General features: G+C 42.9%; 2 protein-coding genes across 2 annotated transcripts in view; both read right to left on the bottom strand.

Annotated features, from left to right (window-relative positions):
* The window catches only part of LOC309550900 (3-galactosyl-N-acetylglucosaminide 4-alpha-L-fucosyltransferase FUT3-like), a 1,045,386-nt gene that overhangs the window by 1,005,098 nt on the left and 19,531 nt on the right, over positions 1-20,757 (bottom strand). The gene's annotated exons all lie outside the window — the stretch shown is intronic.
* The window catches only part of LOC309550308 (uncharacterized protein), a 36,227-nt gene continuing 19,631 nt past the window's right edge, over positions 4,162-20,757 (bottom strand). The window contains exons 4-5 of the mRNA XM_082250708.1: positions 10,067-10,210; positions 4,162-4,301 (exon numbers count right to left, since the gene is read on the bottom strand). Of these exons, the coding sequence (XP_082106834.1) occupies positions 4,300-4,301; positions 10,067-10,210 (146 nt within the window). The 3' untranslated portion in view covers positions 4,162-4,299. The remainder of the gene's footprint in view (positions 4,302-10,066; positions 10,211-20,757) is intronic.

Genomic DNA, 20,757 nt, shown 5'->3' with positions numbered 1-20,757 from the left:
AATATAAGGTATCGACCTATGCGGACGATTTGCTCTTTTATGTCTCCCAACCGCATATATCGATACCCAATCTGAACCAACACTTCAAAGTTTATAGAGCACTGTCTAACTTCAAAATTAACAACTCAAAGTCTGAGGCAATAAATCTAACTCTCTCTCCCCAGATGGTAAAACTGACCAGAGATAACTGCCCATACCGTTGGGAAGATAAATCACTAAAGTACTTGGGTATTGGTCTGACAGCAAACACCAATGAACTATTTGACACCAATTTTACTCCTTTGTTACGAAAAATCTCGAGTGATCTCAAAAAGTGGGACAAGGGCAGATTTTCATGGTTCGGTATGGCGGCAATTGTAAAAATGACGGTATTGCCCAGACTACTCTACCTGTTCCACACCCTGCCGATCCATGTCCCTTCCTCATTTTTTCGTAGTCTCTCCTCTCTTCAGCGCAGTTTCATCTGGGCTGGTAAGCACCCAAGAATAAGCCTTTCTTACTTACAGAGAAACAGGGAAAGCGGTGGCATGGGAATTCCGAATTTTCATAAATACTACGTGGCGACACATCTAACCAGAATCATAGACTGGTATTGTCACACGGATACCAAAGACTGGGTCAACATTGAGAAACACTGGTCCCTCTGCGACACACAACACCTTCTATGGACGAACACTCGATCACTATCACCTGAGATCAAACAACACCCCCTGATTTACACCACCCTTAAAATTTTCCAAAAGTCAATGGTCAAATTTGGACTATCTACCTTCCCGAGCCCAATTGTACCCCTATACAACAATCCTGATTTCTCACCAGGTATACAAAATAATTCTCTACAAGTAATGTTTGGCGGCAAGTTGATCCCCTTAACAGCTGCTCATTGTTTCTCAGGGGGCAAAATACTTAGCTTCCAAAATTTACAGAAAATCTGCTCACCTAGACAACGCCTGTCATACTGGAATTACGTACAGATACACGGTTTCCTCCAGAGCAACAAATACAAAAATTTATTTTGTAGGGCACCTACAGAATTTGAGAATTGTTGCTCACTTCGCACGCCAATGAGGAAGGTGACTTCCATAGCATACAAATGGCTTAACTCTACCCCGATAGACTCATCAGACCCATTCAAAAAGAGATGGGAAGACAGTCTGGGTATATCATTCTCGGCTGCTCAATGGAGGAAATCATGTGTGTTTGCGTATAAATGTTCTCTCAGTACTAAATTACAAGAAAACGCCTTTAAAATCAGGACTCAGTGGTACAACACACCAGACAAATTGAAAAACTGGTTCCTGAATGTCTCTGATAAATGCTGGAGATGCGGAGCAACTCAGGGCAATTTTACTCACATTTGGTGGACATGTCCAAAGATAGAGCGATTCTGGAGGGAAGTTGCTTCATGGATGAGGCACATCTCTGGACTTGATCTAGATTTCGACATCCCAACCTACCTTCTTCACATCAATCCTCTGCCATATCGTACATATAAACTCTCCTTGGTCAGACACATGTTTCTTCCCACTAAACTGGAACTCCATCAATCCCCCACAAATTCGAGATTGGTTATCTAAGATAAGCCAAATTTACGAAATGGAAAAGACACTGGTAATGAAAACTGATAGGACCGAAAGATTCCGTAAAATGTGGTCACCTTGGACACTTTTTACAGTATCCCCTGAATATCTTGCGCAAGTTTCTTGAACGATTTACCCTGAGATTCTTATCTTGAACGGTACTCATCTGGCATTCCCGGGAGCGGTCCCTTCCAGGAATGTTTCACCCTGATACCCTTCACTTCCCCTACCACAACACCCTTTCTCTGTCGTCACTCCCTTTACACCACTTTGCCTACCTTTTGTCCCTTTCTCTCACTTCTTATCTATCCTCCTCCGTGCCTCTGGCTGATCCTCTCCTTTTTTTTTCTTTCGGCCAGGGCTGGAGGTATACTTATTACATCCTACTCTAATACCTGCCCTTCTCATATTACCTATTACATGGTTACACACTAAATCAAACCATACAGTTGAAATTTGGATATCCTAAGTTCTGTTTCTTTTTCTGTTGCTTGATATCCATTTGTTTGATGTCTTTAACTGTGATACATACTTTGCTTGACTTGATTATATGCTGATCCTGTAAACATTGTATCTGTTAATTTCAATTTAACTTGGTCTGTATATTTCTGATACATATGCCATTTCCACGTTTGTACAATTGTACAGCTAATTGTAACTTGTGTTAAATTATCAATAAAGCATCTTTTTGTGAAAAAAAAAAAAAACACATGTACAGTGCTATTCTTGCATACGCCGTTAAAACTAACTGGGTGACCGACGTGTGTGACATGGACGGCGAGGACTGGGATGATGCCCTTGAGACATGTAGGAAAGTATCCCCCAAGGTTCTCCAACCGTCTTACACTGTTATTCATTTTGCACGGAACGTACCTCACTCCTCTTGGCTTGTCGAGATACAGACCCGAGGTCTCTCCGGACTGCCCAATGTGCCACGTGAACGTGGGCACCTTTTTTCCATCTGCTCTGGAGCTGCCCCTTGATCCAGGGTTACTGGAAACAAGTGGTCGCCTTTCTGCATGACAAGATGGGATCCCCTGTGCAACTAGACCCTAAACAGTGCCTCCTGGGTGTATACCCGGATGAGGACATGGACATTGACAAAGCCCACATTGCCTTTTTGCAAACCACACTGTTTCTTGCTAGGAAAATGATTGCCAGAAGATGGATGCGGGAGCGTCCTCCCGAGCTTAGTGGGTGGATAGCAGAGGTCAACAGTGTCCTGCCATATCACAGGCTCATGTATAAGCGCAGAGGCAATCCAACAAAATTTAATAAAATCTGGGATCGCTGGCTACAGAGATCTGACACTTGCAATTAATACCTTTTATAATTTTACCTGAGCCCCTACGGGCATTCTATTGCACTACCTGGGATATTCCCATGCATTGTATTGTCAATAGTCCTGAATATCTCTTTCAGCAACCCAGAAACCCACAAATTTATTTATACTCCATAGAGCATTTTATACGCCTAAAATAATATTCTTGTTTGGAGGAGGATCAGATGCTGCTTTTTGCCCTAGATGTAAAACGGCAGTTGGAGATTTGATCCACATGTTGTGGAGAAGCCCCAAGTTGCACAGATACTGCAGGGAGGTGGTGGATAAAATAAATTCAGTATTTGAAATAAATCTTCAACTATATCCCTTACTATGCATATTGGGTTATATGGAACAGAGAGAGGGTATTGCAAAGCGAATAGCAGTTTTAAGATGTTTATATCAGGCTAGGAAAGCTATAACAGAGAAATTGATAAAATCAAAACCACCATGTATAGTAGATTGGTTGAAGTAAAAAAATTGGTTGAAGTAAAAAATACCATAATTAGAGAAAAAATTGGCTTACAAAAGAAGAGGAAATCTTAAAAAGTTTTAGAGAACATGGAAAGTATGGATAAAAACTCCTGATTATGCTGATATTTAAAATGCTTAGTTAAACTAATGTAACTTGGAGATGGATTTTGGAAGGGAGGTGGGGAGGGGGGGGGGGGGAGTGGTAGGTTTGCTGGGAGGGGGCTAAAAGGGATGACTCATTGTTTATTAATATTTTTGTATGTTATATTTTTGTCTATTGATGGAAAATAATAAAAATATAAAGAATTAAAAAAAAAAAAACAGTGTCAGAGAACATGGAAGTTATGACATGGGGCTGTGTTTGAACTGCTTTGTCTGCAACGCAAAGGAATCTTAAAAGGATGTACTGCATCCAGGGAAACACAAAGCAGGTCAAAAACTGCCCAAGAATTCCCAACACATTGCACCATTGAAATAAACAGGGGTTCTGTTGATTTTGATTTGATGTGCAGTGGGAACACCAGGCCCATCTACATGATCCCCCAAAGGTGTCTGTTTTCTGGAGAACCTCTATCTCATAGCCAGGCAGAAGTACCACAGCAGAGAAGAACTGAAGATGCCAGGGACCATTCTAAAGACTTCATTTTCATATTAACTGCTTCAAGAAAAAAAAAAAAAAAAAAAAAACAACCTCCATGAACATATAACATTTTTGGAGGTTGTTTTCGGCACCTAGAACAAATAATGACACTACGTAACAATGTGACCATTCTAATTATCTTTATTAAGTAACAGCAGGTGTATTAATGACATGAAGGAAATTTCAGACATTTGCAGGGAATCCATTATGGGTGTAGTGGTGTGCAGCATTATATACACTGCCGGGATCTCTCCAATTTTCATACTTCTTCTACCGATCCATCATCCTTAAAAACATATAAAAGTTATTGCAGTGTGGTTAGTCATTGCCTGAGAAGAAGTAAAAAAGTAAAAAGAAAGAACCTTCAATTGGCTGGGCTGAATTTTCCAGCCAGGAATTTCTTGTAGCTGAAGCAATAAGCGGCGTTAGCATGAGATGTGGATATCCCACCCTCTCCTACACCCTTTCTCTGTAGCAGTAATAGGCTAAAATTCATAATAATAACCAAAAAGAATGTGAATAAACCATTAATATTTAATAGATGTGACTAATAAATACAGTGTCCATATTATAAAGTGTTCAAAAGAATCAAACTCTTCAATGTGTTCCAATGAACAAATGTGTGTCTCTTCCAACGTGATGATTACTTCACACCCCATGTATGGATCATTTATCAAATGGTGATGACCTCTTTAGCAAAAAGAAGGTCAATTAGCGCTTTAATATTTTATACCTCCATGCTGGCTCCTTAGGTGTAGGTAAATGATCCTGCCTCAAAGAAATGGTCCTATTTGAGACAGGATACCAGATCTATCCTCTGATGTCTCCTCCACTCCACCATGCAAACCAAAAAATGGTGATCGTACAGTAGTATATATTGTAGTAATTTTGCATAAAAAAATAATAACATCAAATATAAATAAAATGATCATGTTATAAAGGGTCCATATACAGTATTGACACTGATATCACCCACCTGTGTAGAGTTACAAGAACGCCGCAGCTCTGCTCATGTCCTGGAGCCAGTGTGCGTTCCATTGACTGGAAGTTAGGGGTCGATATATGGGCACTTTTTAATGTGAGCATTTTATTTATAATTGTTGTTATTATTTATTTTTATTTTTTTAATAAATCAGTACACTATATAAGATCACCATTTTTGGTTTGCATAGTGGAGTGGATGAGACATCAGAGGACAGATCTGGTATCTGTGCCCAAATGGGAGAATTTCTTTGAGGAAGAATTGTTTACCTACACCTAAGGAGCCAGAATGGAGAAAGGAGAGAAGGAAGATATAAAACAGGTACAATTAATACTCCCCTTATTGAATCCTATTACTATAGACAAGGTTGCTAAATGTATTTCTAAAACCCCCTAACCACCTGTCTCCTTACAAATCACTACAGTCACCCTCTGACTCTATCCAACACTCTCTATCCCACATCTTTAATTTTTCCTTTTTTTCTGGCATCTTCCCCAACACTTTAAAACATGCTCTAGTCACCCCCATACTTAAAAAGCCTTCCTTGGACCCTACCAATCTTAACAATCTACGCCCCATCTCCTTGCTTCCCTTTTCCTCTAAACTCCTTAAAGCGGAGTTCCGGGCACAGAAGTCATTTTTCAATAAACATACCCCCGGGACAGTCAGGGCTAGCACATTCCACAATGGCTAGCCTCTGATCTGTCCCGGTTCGCACTTACCTTTTAGAAGAAATACTTACTTAGAAAATTTCTTCCATCTCTCTTGTGGGCAGCTGAAGCCAGCGCGGTCCTCTTCTGTGTCTTCTTCCGCGTCTTCTTGTCCCAGAATGCGCCTGCACCGGCCCCTCTCGTCACTTCCGGTGCGGCGCCGCATTCCTCCACAGCTTCTGGGCATGCCCAGAAGCTGTTTAGCAGGGGAATGCGGCGTCGCTCGGAAGTGACGAGCGGGGCCGGTGCCATCGCATTGATTCCTGGGAGCGATGACGTTCAGCTCCCAGGAATCATCGCGAGACAGGAAGTGACGGGTGAGCCGCGGCGCTGAGGGAGGAAGTACTCTGAGGTGAGTATTTACGATCTTCAATTACAAGGTGAGTAAACAAAAAAAAAAACCTAACTATGCAATTCCTTTTCAGGTGATGTCTAACTAGCGGAGGGGTACAAAAAAAAATATTGATTTTGTGCCCGGAACTCCGCTTTAAACGCCTGGTCTACAACCAACTGAGTGACCACCTTATTAAGAATAACCTTCTTGTTCCCCTTCAGTCTGCATTTCACCCTCAACACTCCACTGAAACTGCACATATAAAATTGACAAATGACTTACTAACAGCAAGAACCAATGGACACGATTCTGTACTCCTACTTCTGGACCTTTCGGCTGCCTTTGATATGGTTGACCACTCCCTTCTCCTTAAAAAACTTTACTCCTTTTGTCTTTGTGACTGTCCTCTTTGCTGGCTCCTACTCTACCTATCCCACTGCACCTTCAGCGTCACTTACAATTCTACCTCCTCCTCATCCCTTCCTTTCTCTGTTGGGGTTCTCCAAGGTTCTGTTCTTGTACCTCTCTCGTTTTCGATCTACACCTCCTTCCTGGGTCAGCCTCACATTGCTTTCGATATCATTTCTATGCTGACGACACCCAAATTTATGTTTGCACGCCTCTACTCACTCCATCAGTCTGCTTACGCATCACTAATTTACCAACAGGCATATCTATTTGGATGTCACGCTACTTCCTCAAACTCAACTTATCCAAAACCGAGCTCATAATATTTCCTCCCCCACGTACCTCTTCCCCTGACTTCTCTGTCCAGAGCAATGGCACAACCATCAATCCTTCCCTACATGCCAGGGTGCTAGGTGTCATCCTCGACTCTTAGCTCCTTTCAGCCCCACATCCAATCACTTTCCAAAGTTTTCCGCCTCAACCTCCACAGCATCTCCAAAATACGTCCCTTCCTGACCAATGAAACCACAAAGCTCCTAGTTCACTCCCTGCTTATCTCCTGCCTTGACAATTGCAACTCCCTCCTCATTGGCTTACATTTAAATAGGCCTCTTCAGTCCATCATGAATGCTGCTGCCAGACTCATCCACCTTGCAAACCGCTCAGCGTCTGCTACCCCTCTCTGCCAATCCTTTTATTGGCTGCCAATGAATTACATTCAAAATACTAAAAATGACTTATAAAGCCATCCACAACTCTGCCCCCAGCTACATTACTAACCTAGTCTGAAATTATCAACCAAATTGTCCTCTTCGTTCCTCCCAAGACCGCCTGCTCTCTAGCTCCCTTGTCACCTCCTTCCATACTCGCCTCCAGGACTTCTCCTGAGCCTCTCCCATCCTTTGGAAAACCCTACCCAAATCTGTCCAACTCTATCCAGATTTAGGCGCTCCCTGAAAACTTTTCTCTTCAGAGAAGCCTATCCTGCCTTCACTTAACAACTGTACTTTCATTTTCTTCTTCAGTTCATCCTCCACAGCTATTAACCTTTGTATGACTTGACCCTCCCTTCTGGATTGTAAGCTCTAATGAGCAGGGCCCTCTGATTCCTTCTGTATTGAATTGCATTGTAACTGTACTGTCTGCCTTAGCATTGTAAAGCGCTGCGCAAACTGTTGGCACTATATAAATCCTGTATATTAGTAATAATAATAAAAGATTAAAGCACTAATTGCCCTTCTTTTTTTTAAAGAGGTCACCATCATTTGATGAGTGATTCATACATTGGGTGTGAAGTAATCAGCAAGTAAAATGAGACACATATATTCATTGAAACACATTGAAGAGTTTTATTTTTATGGACACTTTATAATATGGACACTGTATTTATTAGTCATATTATTAGGTATTTATGGTTTATTCATATTATTTTTGGTTATTTGCTTATGAATTTTGGCCTATTACTGCAACAGTGATAGGGTGTAGGATAGGGTGGAAAATCCCCATCTCACACTAGCGCTCCTTATATTTTCATTATTCACCTTTTAAGTGTAGTTATTGACTGTTGGGTGGCAGCTGGTTTGGTATTTATCATATAGATAGATATTGATTTTAAGTTGACAACGGAGCTTGGTGTGGGGGGGCTTGCACATTTAATTGTAGCTTAAAGCGGTTGTAAACCTAAAAAAAAAAAAACCTGCAAGATTTTCCGGCAAGCTCCCGGCAAGGGAAGCTGAAGGTCCGCTGGACCTTCAGAGCGCATGCGCCGCTCGCGTGAGCGGCTGCATGCACTGCAAATATCTCCTAAACCGTGCTGGTTTAGGAGATATTAATTGTACCTACAGGTAAGCTTTATTATAGGCTTACCTGTAGTTAAAAGTGAAAAAAAGCGGTATACTACCGCTTTAAGCTGCCCTTCTTCTGAGATACTCCATTTATATAGTGTAATAGAGGTTTCCTGTAGATCCCTGTATTCTAATTCTGTTTTACATGTGTAAGGGACGTCCCCCCTCCCGCCGATGTGTCTTGAGCTTACTGTTGCCTGAGAAACAATCTGATGGGTCCTGTGGCTGGCCATAGAGGTTAGAGGTTAGAGGTTACTAAAGACTAAATCGTCTCTGATCACCTCTATGGTCTTGGAGGACATAACTTCCGGTCTAGGGTGGAAGTAAACAATTTTTTTTTTTAAAGAAAAAGATAATTTTTTTTTTTTTTTTGATCCTTTGCTTTTAAAGGTAGAGGAGAGATTTGGGGTCTTACTGAGGACCTGTCATCCCTTATTTTGTTTACAATGTGTACATTCCTTGTAATAGGAATAAAAGTGATAAAAAATATATATGTTGTATCTATATATATAAGGACAGTGTAAAAATAAAAAATAAAATAAGTAATAAAATAAAAATTTAAAGTGCCCCCATCTGTCCATGCTCACATACAGAAGTGAATGCATAGGTAAGTCAGGCACACATATGTAAACAGTATTCACACCACACATGTGAGGTATCACTGTAAACATTAGAGTGAGAGCAATAATTCTTGTGCTAGACCTTCTCTATAGCTCTAAACTGGTAGCTTGTAAATATTTTTAAAGTGTCGCTTATGGAGATTTTTAATTATCGTAGTTTGTCACGAGCGTGCGCAATTTTAAAGCGTGACATGTTGAGTATCTATTTATTTGTCGCAACATCCTATTTTCTATGTTACCACAAAACTGGGTTATATATTGTGTTTTTTTATTAAAGCGCACTTTTTCCACAAAAATAGCTTTTAAAATACTGCTGCGTAAATAGCATCTGATAAAAAATAATGCAACAATCACCATTTTATTCTCTAGGGTCTCTGCTAAAAAATAAAAAGTAAATATATATATATATATATATATACACATTGTCACGGCCCCTACTTTTTTCCTCCCCCTAATTTATCTCTTCCCTGCACTGCCAGGAATTTGCCCTTTTTCCCAGCAAGGGATCCCCCCCCCCCCCCCCCCCACTGTGCTGTCCTTCTCCCCACCCCAGCCAGGCACCAAAAAGTCTGATTCCCCGCTGGGAACAAAGGACACACTCCTTGTGTGGGCAGGAGCAGGGGGGGGGGGGGGGGGGCTGGTGGCCACCAGCATGAGTGCAGCTCCATTCTTAGATAGTGGAGCAGGGTCCTGGAAGGAGATTTCCACCTGTGTCTGCTCTGCCGTTTGTCAGACTGTGTGTCTCTAGGCTGCAGCCAGAGAACAATGAATCTCCTACTGGTTCCCACGGGGTTCTCTTCATTCCTACCTGCCAATCCTCTGGAGTGGATTTACTCTGTACCTGCCTGTCACCCTGAGTGTGGATTTACCCTGTCCCTGCCTACAACCCTGAGTGTGGAGTAACCCTGTACCTGCCTGCTGGTGAGTGGATTAACCCTGGTCCTACCCAAACTCTGCCTGGACTTTGTCACCTCATTGTTTGCCCCGACCCGTGTGTGGCCCAATCCCTCAGTGGCCAGGACTTTGCCCGTTCTATCGGGAGCCCCCTGTTATTGACTACCCTTGTTATCTGGAACTCTGCCCTACCCATGTTGGGTCTGACCCTGGGCACCATTGTTTTGGCCCCTTTCTTTGTGAGAAAGCTGTAACTTACATGGCAGGGGATAAGTACACTCCAGACCGCACTGTGGGATGCAGCACTTCTTGTTTTTAGTACATTCACTATCACTCTTACACTTCGGAGGCGGTGGGGGATAAGCACATTTTGTACTAGGATATGGGCACATTCCAGGTTTTACTGCAATACAAAACACAGTCAGCTCAAATAATACCTTACCCAAGAATTCCAGATCTACAGGAAACTGCAAGAAGGATGGAAACAGGATACAGGTTGAGAAAATAAAGCTCTTTATGTAGACAAATATTGGACTTGATTTGGTAAAGAACATGCTCCTAGGTTGATCCTCCATACCGCTCATGAATCCTGTACTTCTCTCACTCTGGTCAGGGCCGGGCTTCTGCTATTACTAGCAGCTCTCTTCTCAGTGTTTAAGGCTGCTCAGCTGTCGGTGAATTACCAGCCACTCATTGTTTCCACAGTTACTCACCTGAATACCATTACCGGCCTCATTAGTCCAGCCTACAGCCAGCCCCTTTTTACTTTTTAAACTGCCTTGCCCATTCCCTCAGTGCCCTTGCATGGTCAACATCTCCAGTAAGTCTCTGCTGTGCTCCTGTGTATGACTTGGCCTGGCTTACATCTCTTCTGATTCCTGCTCCTGATTTTTTGCTTCTGACAATGCTGACTTCTGGCTTCCTGATTCCGGCTTGTCTGATTACCTGCTCTGGCTTCCAAACCCTGGCTTCCAAACCCTGACTACGTTCCTGATATTGTATGAGTTATTTTTGCTATTACATTAAAGATGTGATTTTAACTGCCTTTTCTGTCTCTGCCTGGGTTATGGTTACTAACACTATGCGAGGAACAGGAATTCAAAAGATGCAGGCAATCCACCTAGTTGTAATATTTTTTCCAGATTGGATGAGCAGGACAACCACACAGATCAGTTTGCCATAGCGTTACAGATGCTCCTGATTCAAACTGCTCATCTGGATCCTCCCATTCTAGCTTCTCTGGTACAACCAGTGTTGCAAGCCATCTCTGCTGCTGCTCTGGTCACTGTGCAGGCACCCACCTCCAATATTACCTCCAAAAGAAGTATAACTGGTTCTGCTCTGCTTCCCAAGCATTATGGGGGCAATCCAGCTTAATGCTTAATGCAGAATCTCTCAAGGTTGCTTTTGCTACAGCTCCTGTGCTGGCTCATCCTGATCCTATGCTACCCTTCATTCTTGAAGTTGAGTAGAATAGTAGCATCTAAAACTGGGGTATGCGCTCTTCTGTCTCAACGTCCTACCTCTAAGAGCTCTATGCATCTCTGTGGATACTTTTCTAAAAAAATGTCTCCTGCAGAATGTATTTACAAGACACTCAGAAGGCGGCGGGGGGGGGGGGGGGACATCCCCTCCCACTGCTTGTAATAACAATCGGGAGGTTGCTTAGCTGCATCGGTTGCTATTACAAGTGAGCCGACCATCGGCATCACTCCAGTACAACCACTTGAAGTCAAATGACATATAGGTACGTGATTTGCTGGCAAGTGGCTAGGCCCTCAGCTGCCGCTTAATTACCAGCCACTCATTGTTTCCACAGTGGCTCGCCTGGTTATCATTACCTGTCTCATTAGTCCAGCCTACAGCCAGCCCCTTTTTGCTATTTAAACTGCCTTGCTCATTCCCTCTGTGTCCTCGCATGGTCAACATCTCCAGTGTGTCTCTGCTTTATTCCTGTGTATGACTTGGCCTGGCTGACGTCTCTTCTGATTCCTGCTCCTGATTTTTGGCTTCTGACCATGCAGACTTCTGGCTTCCTGATTCCAGTTTGTCTGATTACCCATACTGGCTTCCAAACCCTGGATTCTGTTTTTTTTTTTTTAAACATTTTTTTGTTAATAAAAGAAGCAGTAACAGAAAACATGAAATGCAGATGGAAATACAGGCATAAATGGATAAACAATGCAGTTACATCAACATAACATTTGACAACTATCCCAGCCTACACCGGATCAAAAGCAACCAGTCTCCGGGTAGTGGGAAAACATAGCAAGCAACTATTCAGAAAGGCCAGTGTTCGAGTGGGTATAATGGATACAAAAAGGAACCTTTGGGAAGGTAAAAACCCTTGGTCTGAGGAGTTGAGATGAGGTGGAATTCCAGCGGTAGGGGGAATGTGAAGGCTTGCAAAATTACGGGGATCCCTAAGGTGGGAACACGGGCCCAAAGGGAGCAAAGTGGTGGTGATGGGTACGCCCGTCCACCGGGCAAAGGAAGCCCAGGAACGGGGAGAGATAGTTGTCGGTGTAGGGGGGGAGACCCAATGGTGGGCCTCGGGGGGAAGGACAGGAGAGGTGCGAGCCATTTGGACCGGCCAAACCACCAAATAGCACCTGAGCAGGCCAGGGGAAGGGAGAGAAAGAGATGGGGGGGGGATAGCAGAGAGCAAGAGAGTAGTAATAGCGGGGCAGAATATAACAAAGCAAGAGGGAAGAAGAAAAGGAAAAAAAAAAGGGGGGGGATGCAGGGTGTAGGGGGAATACAGTATTACAGTATTCATGCTGAAACAAACGGGTCACAGGTCCGAAAGGCCGGGGGCGTACGTATAGGAGAGCACATAGATCTGTTTTTTTATTATGTTCCCGATATGTGTTTTTTTTGCTGTTACATTAAATGTGTGATTCTAATTGCATTTTCTGTCTCTGCCTGGGTTATGGTTCCTAACAACTCTCACCCCGGGGCTAATCACTTTCCCTCCTAATTCCACATTGGAACAATGTTTGGCTTCATATTACTTTGCACATGGAGCTTAAACAACTTTTTTGGTCTGGCAGCAACCATAGGCGTGCGCACAGGGTGTGCCGGGTGTGCCTGGGCACACCATAATCACCTAGGGCACATTAGCATTATCGCTCTGTTTGCCAGTGAGATGGGAAAGATCTCCCTCGGACCTGCTCTGCCATAAGAGAAGTGCCACACACTTCTATTTCACTTTGCCAGCAGGGAGAGTAATGTATCGGGGCCATGTACATGTAGGCAAACACATGCATGTGTATTTAAACTTTGGGGTGCACCCCCTTATGCAATAGGCTGCGCACACCTATGGCAGCAACTAAGTTTTGACCACTGCTAGATCAATAAAGTTGGCCAAGCTCCACTGGCTTGGTGATGTGTGGCTTTAAGCTTTTTTCTACATGCCCAAACACTGGCACATCAATTGAATTCAGACAAACAAATCATATCCTTATGGACTCTACTATGTGCACGTGAATGCACACATATATGCTACAGGTAGGCAGGTGCAGTCCTCCACTGTAGGTGGTACCAGACCAAAGCAGCATCACAGCTTGGAGGGGTCATAGAGAGTCAGGGGAAACTTGGTTTCTCTGTGGTTTCCTGGCTCCTGGAGGCAGCATTCTTGTTGGCTGTACTACATCCAGGTGACCATTGGTGGCCATCTTGGGTCACCTGGATGCAGTACAACAGGAGTATTTTTAAGTCCCTGCCCCCAAGTTATGGTGCCCATTCGCGTGTAGGGAGTGTAGGGACAGGTTACCCGTCTGTCAGGGACATTATTAGCAGCACGGAAAGGTTCCAGACAAGGAGGTAAAGCTTAGGACTCACAATCTCTTAGAAATCTTCCTGTTTGGATAAAAGATGGCCAGACTACATTCTGCCTCTCCAGACAGATCAGTTCATCTGATACCTGCTTCACTACATGCTGGTATCATGAGTGGTCCCGGTTGCACCCACCTACATACATCTTATATATACATCGATCAGTCGTGTCATTATGTCCACTGACAAGTAAAGTGAATAACATTGATACTATTGTTACCGTGGCATCTGAACACGGGTGGGATGTATTAGGCAACAAGTGAACATGCTGTTCCTGAAGTTGATGTGTTGAAAGTAGAAAAAATGGACAAGCGTAAGGATTTTAGCAACTATGACGAGTAACTCCAAAGCTCTGGTGGGATGTTCCCAGTCTGCAGTGACCAGTACCAAGAGTGGTCCAAGGAAGGAAAACTGGTGAACTGGCGACAAGGTCATGGATGGTCAAGGCCCACTGATGCACGAGAGGAGAAGGACAGGAGCAAAGGCTGGCCAGTGTAGCCCGATCCAATAGAGGAGCTACTGTAGCTCAAATTGGTGAAAAAGTTAATGCAGGTTCTGATAGAAAGGTGTCCAAACACAGTGCATCACAGCTTGTTGCGTATGGGGCTATGTAGCCACAGACTAGTCAGGGCGCCCATGCTGACTCGTGTCTACATCCAAAAGCGCCTAAAATGGAGATGTGAGCATCAGAAATAGACCAGGGAGCAATGGAAGAAGGTGGCCTGATCTGATTAATTTAAGAGTGGTTTAAGGAACACATCAATGAATTTGAGGTCTTGACCTGGCCTCCAAATTCTCCAGATTTCAATCCAATCAAGCATCCGTAGGACGTGCTGGAAAAACAAGTCTAATGTATGGAGGTTAGGAAACTGTTTGTGGAGATTGACAAATAGTAGGCTTGGGCAGACAAATAGTAAGGATTTCTTTTTGCCTAGTTAGTTTTAGGACGCAACTAGGATTTCATTTTTTGAGTTAAGTTTGTTTTTGGAGCACTGTACAGCACCTGTATAGTCTTTTAAATAGCACCAATAAACACACAACTGGTTCTCACTATATCACTGGACTGGTAACTGTGCCTGAAAAGGTTGCTCACCTCAGGGAGCATTTTTTTTGGAAAAAATTTGAAAAATCACATTTCACTGCATTTAAAAAATACTAAACAGTAAAGTTAGCCCATTGTTTTTGTATATTGTGAAAGATGATGTCACGCCGAGTAAATATATACCCAACATGTTACGGTTTAAAATTGCGCCCCCCCCCCCCCCCCGTGGGATGGCGACAAACTACGGTCAATAGAGATCTCAATCTGCGACGCTTTAAATTTATTTAACGGTTACCAGTTTAGAGTTAGAGTGTAGCTCTTTTTTTTTTAATTATTGCCCACGCTCTGGCGATCGCGGCGATACCTCACATGTATGGTTTGAACAGCGATTTAATTCGCGGCTCGACTTGCGTATACGTTTTTTTTTTGTGCGCGAGCTAACGGTGACGGGGCGGCTAAAATTTTATTTTTTTTTTTCCTATTTATTTTTTCTTTTTTTTTTACTATATTACAGGTTTTTTTTTTAAAAAATCTGATCACTTTTATTGCTGTAACAAGCAATGTAAACATCCCTTGTGACACCAATATGTGTGACAGGTACACTTTATGGAGGGATCGAGGGTCTAAAAGACCCTAGACCCCTCCACTACACTTCCCTGTATGCAAAACGCCGAAAACTGCATTTTTGCATACAGCCGTTTTTCAAATCTGCCGCCTTTTGCAGCACAGTAACCCGGAAGTGACGTCATGGACGCCGCCTCCGGGTTACGTCATCGGAGACCCGATCAATGACATTTCCGGCATTCATCGGGACTCCATCCAGCCGGCGGACATGCCGGCTGGGTGCTCGGGGCTCCCGGTGGGACGGCAGCCCCGAGCAAAGCCACGGAAGGCGGCGGGAGGGGGGGGGATGTCCCCTCCCACTCACCCGGGTAACGATCAAGCGGCTCATGAGCCGCATCGGTTGTTACCGACAGAAAGCCGACCGTCGGCTTCAAACCACGGTACCGGGATGATGCCTCTAGCTAGAGGCATCATCCCGGTATAACCGCGAAAAGTTACCCGACGTACGGGTACGTTAGTATGCGGTAAGTGGTTAAGGTGACACATTTGCAAACCTCCGTGTACTACCCTCAAATTGATGGCTTGGTGGAAGATTTAATAAAACATTGAAGAGTATATTAAAAAAGGTTGTTGACAAGGATGGAAAAACTGGGATTTTTTACTTCCATAATTGATGTTTGCCATCAGGAAAGTTCCTAAGTCCTCCACGGGGTGCTTTCCATTTGAGTTTCTCTACAGAAGACACCATAGTGGACTTCAAGATGTAGTCAAGGAAACTTGGGAAGGGAAGAAGATGCCCTACAAAAGGGAAACTTAGCATAATACTCAAATGCAGGATAGAATTGCAGTGCTGATGAGATGACAGTGGTAAAATAACATTTAGCTGGGATCCAGGCAGCTCAACAAAGAATAAAAAGCAGCGGGCCAAAGTCCGCATTTTGTCACCTGGCAAAGGGGTGCTGATGTTGGTTCCCGCTGAAAGCAAGTTCCTTGCTAAGTGGCAAGGCCCTCCTTGAAAGTGATTGAGAGAGTAGGGGAACTAAAATACAAAGTTCATCAACCGATGAAGAGATGAAGAGAAAACTTGAACACATATACCATGTAAACTTGTTAAAGCCCTTGAAGGATAGGATGGCACTAGCTGCAGAGCGCACACCTGTGGCCTTTTCTTGTGAGTGGGGGGTATGCACAGATTTTTCCCCCTTCTTTTCTTGTGAGTACAGAATCCCCTCAGGTCCCTGAAGTGTAAGTCGCAGGTATGTTATCCTATTCACAAAAAAAGGAAAGCAGAGAGTTCTTGATAAGGCATAGAGACAAATTTTTAGAGGTAAGCCAAGTATAGGTCAAATTTTGGGCGGCATCAGCCAGGACAATAGAAACTGGCTGACATGACATTCAGCCGTGTGTACTTCAGCGGGTCCAACAGAAGCCAATGGCTGAGAGTGCTGACCGGGGGGTCGCTGAGTGTTCTGACGGGGGGTCGGCACTCTGTCAGAACACAATGGAACATCAGGGGATGTCATTGTACTAACATTGCATGGTTAGTACAGCAGCTCCGACCTGAGCTGCCGATTCTTTTTTTCACTCGGCCCGCTGGGTTGAACAAAATAAACTAGTAGTGTGTACCAGACTTTACCTGGCCAAACTACAGTGATACAACATGACATTATTACTGAACCTGGGGTGCAGGTCAAACTCAAACCCCACTGGATTCCTGACGTGAGGAGAAAATACATCAGTGAAGAAGTTAGGAGAATGTTTGAGCTAGACATAATTTAAGAGCCCAATAGTGACTGGTCATTTCTTTTAGTCCCAAAGCCAGGCGGTGGTTGGGGGTTTTGTAACGACTTTAGGAAGCTTAATTTAGTGACAAAATTTGACTCTTACCCCATGTTTGTAGATGAGCTTAAGACAAAGCTTGTCTTAAGACAAGCTTAAAGACAAACTTGAAAAGGCCCTTTATCTGACAATTTTGGATGTGATAAAAGGATATTGGCAAATCCCCCTGACTGAAAGGCCCAAGAAAGAGACTGCATTTGTAACCTCAAGGGGATTGTGTCAATATAAAAAAAGATGCCTTTTGAGTTATAAAATGCCCCTGCAACATTTCAGAGGACCTTAGACAAAACACTAAGACCTTCCCAGCAGTATGCAGACATACTGTATATCTGGACGTCATAGTGATAGAAGACACTGACTGGGAATCTCACTTGCCCCATGTCCAGGCTGTGTTGGATGGTCTCTTCAAGGCAGGTGTTATGACAAATCACAAGAGGAAGAGGAAGCCAAATATTTGGGCTACACTGGTGTTTGGGGAGTTGTAAAAATTCAGGTGAACTATAGAAGCTATCCAGGAATGGCCAATAGGGATGATCGAACTTTTCAAAAGTTCGGTTCGGCCAGAACATCCGAACTTCCCGAAAGTTTGGCCCGGATTTCAGAACCCCATTGAAATCAATGGGACCCGAACTTCGGTAATCAGAAAACACCATTTTGATGCCCTAAAACCCAATAAATGCCCCTAAAAAGTGCCTAGGGTTCTGGGTCATGCCCCAGGGACTATTAATCACACAAAAAAAAGTTCTTAAAAATTGTCATTTTTGATAGAGAGCCAATTATTGAAAAAATTAAAAAAAAAAAAAAAAAAATGAGATGAGGGGTCTAAAAAGTGTACCTGTGAAGTTTCAGCTCTGTAGCATGTCCAGAACCAGAAAAAAAAAAGATTGTTTGTACTATGTCACTTATAGAACAGGGATATGGCTCCGCTATTTTCACACCTATATATATGTAAGTGTAAAAATACATACATGTGTGTATATATACCACTATACACAAGTTCAGATGTTTTGCCTGCCTCCAAAAACCCCCAAAAAATGCCTGCAACAACACACCTGGGTGTTCTTTTTTCGGCGCTAGCGTTTTTTTGGGCATTTTTTTGGGTTCTTTGGAGGCAGGCAAAACATCTGAACTTGTGTATACGGGTGTATATATACACACATACTTATATGTATATATGCACCTAGACATATATAGGTGTGATAGTAGCAGAAATATATGCTTGCGCTAAATAAATAATTAACATTAATATGGCTCTGCTCCTATAAGTGAGATAGGGAAATACTGCGCTACCCTTTTCAAACTAAATGAACAGCTTAAATAATGGGTTAATCAACGGTGTGAATATTATAAATATTGTTATACTGTAAGTGAAAATAAATGAGTGTGGATCACTCCAATAAACTCAAATATATAGTGCAACAATTGCCCATACAATATAATACAAAAACAATATATACAAATGGCAAGAATACGTGCAAAAATATTAATATGTGACAAGAATACGTGCAAAAATATTGCTGAGATAAATATAAATAAATATATTAGTGACAGTCCATAGAAACGTGACTAAAGTGCAAGGTGCTGTATAAAAAGTCTTTTTCGTGCAATTTGCGGTCGGTGGTGACTCCTGTGACCCTCTGTTTCACCCTTCAGTGCTCAAAGGTAAGGTAGCCCACTTACCAGATGTAGTGGATTCTTATGGCATACGCCAAAAAGAATCTATATGCGCTTGTGTGTATCTCCTGGTTTCAGATGACCCGGTTCCGTGTTGAGCCCATATACATTAGGGATAAACAAGAAAAGAAAAAGCTCCTCATAGTGTAAAAAGGTAACGACCTTTATTTTCACTCGAACACATTGTAAAACACACTCTTCATATTAAAAACATCCGGTAAAAAGTCCATAAAAACACTGTGGTAAAACCTCCAAAAACAGTATAAACACTTGTGCAAACTCGCAAGGAAAAACAGTGTGGGGTCACAGCAAAAAAGGGGGTGCCCGTTTGAGGGTCAAATAGTAGGTAGATTGCCGCTACTGAGCTCCTGTATTGCCTCGCGGCACGATATGACAGGACGCTGGTGTGGTACCGCTGTTTGCGCCGTACCCGGAAGTGGTATAACCGGCGTGCAGTCCAGCAGTAGCTCAGAGCGAGGCAGCGTGCGTACCAACTTGACGCGTTTCGTCAGAGATATGACGTCTTCGACCCTCAAACGGGCACCCCCTTTTTTGCTGTGACCCCACACTGTTTTTCCTTGCGAGTTTGCACAAGTGTTTATACTGTTTTTGGAGGTTTTACCACAGTGTTTTTATGGACTTTTTACCGGATGTTTTTAATATGAAGAGTGTGTTTTACAATGTGTTCGAGTGAAAATAAAGGTCGTTACCTTTTTACACTATGAGGAGCTTTTTCTTTTCTTGTTTATCCCGAGTGTATATGGGCTCAACATGGAACCGGATCATCTGAAACCAGGAGATACACACAAACGCATATAGATTCTTTTTGGCGTATGCCATAAGAATCCACTACATCTGGTAAGTGGGCTACCTTACCTTTGAGCACTGAAGGGTGAAACAGAGGGTCACAGGAGTCACCACCGACCGCAAATTGCACGAAAGAGACTTTTTATACAGCACCTTGCACTTTAGTCACGTTTCTATGGACTGTCACTAATATATTTATTTATATTTATCTCAGCAATATTTTTGCACGTATGCTTGTCACATATTAATATTTTTGCACGTATTCTTGCCATTTGTATATATTGTTTTTGTATTATATTGTATGGGCAATTGTTGCACTATATATTTGAGTTTATTGGAGTGATCCACACTCATTTATTTTCACTTACAGTATAACAATATTTATAATATTCACACCGTTGATTAACCCATTATTTAAGCTGTTCATTTAGTTTGAAAAGGGTAGCGCAGTATTTCCCTATCTCACATATTCCTAGATCACTATTTTATAGTGCACCTGATTACTTTGCTGCTTCCCACAGACACTATATATATATATTTTTTTGCACCTAGGCGCGAGTATTACCCATTTTTCCTCTGCTCCTATAACACCTATATATGTTTACGTGTAAAAATACATACAAGTATGTGTGTATATATTGTGACAGGAAGTCAGGTAAATCTGGGAATGTAGTCACAGACAGGAGCTACATTCCCACCTGGTTTCGAAAGTTCACTAATTACTATAGGGTGTCGGCTGCCAAAGGCAGCAGGAAGGTGTAAAGAAGTTGAAAGGCCTTCAGGTGTTCGGAATGAGGAAATGAAGGCCTCTATAATTTGTACAGAGGAAGTCCTATTGTTTTGCTGCCTCCTGTCGCCGTGTGGGCTGGGAGAGGAGGACAGACAGATGAGTGCCTCCCGACAAGCTGGTGAGCATGGGAGAAGACCCCCTGAAGTGATGTGCGCTAAGGAGGGTAACCAGTTGTGAAGACTACTCGAAGTGAGTTCTTGGATCGTCTCAAGGTGAGAAGAGAAATTATTTCTATGTGGAAAGAAATAAATGCACTGCTTGCTATGTGGAGAGACAAGCAAATGAACTGTGTTCAATGAGAAGAGTGTGAAGAAACAAAGGGACATGTTCCATATGAATAGGAAAAGGGACATGTTAAATGAACTGTTTGCTGTGGTGGAGAGATAAAACATGGACT

The sequence above is a fragment of the Pelophylax lessonae genome (genome assembly GCF_965119305.1).
Source record: "Pelophylax lessonae genome assembly, chromosome: 3".
NCBI lineage: Eukaryota > Metazoa > Chordata > Amphibia > Anura > Ranidae > Pelophylax > Pelophylax lessonae.
The sequence above is the reverse complement of the archived record's forward strand: the minus strand, read 5'-3'. Positions and strand labels throughout refer to the sequence as shown.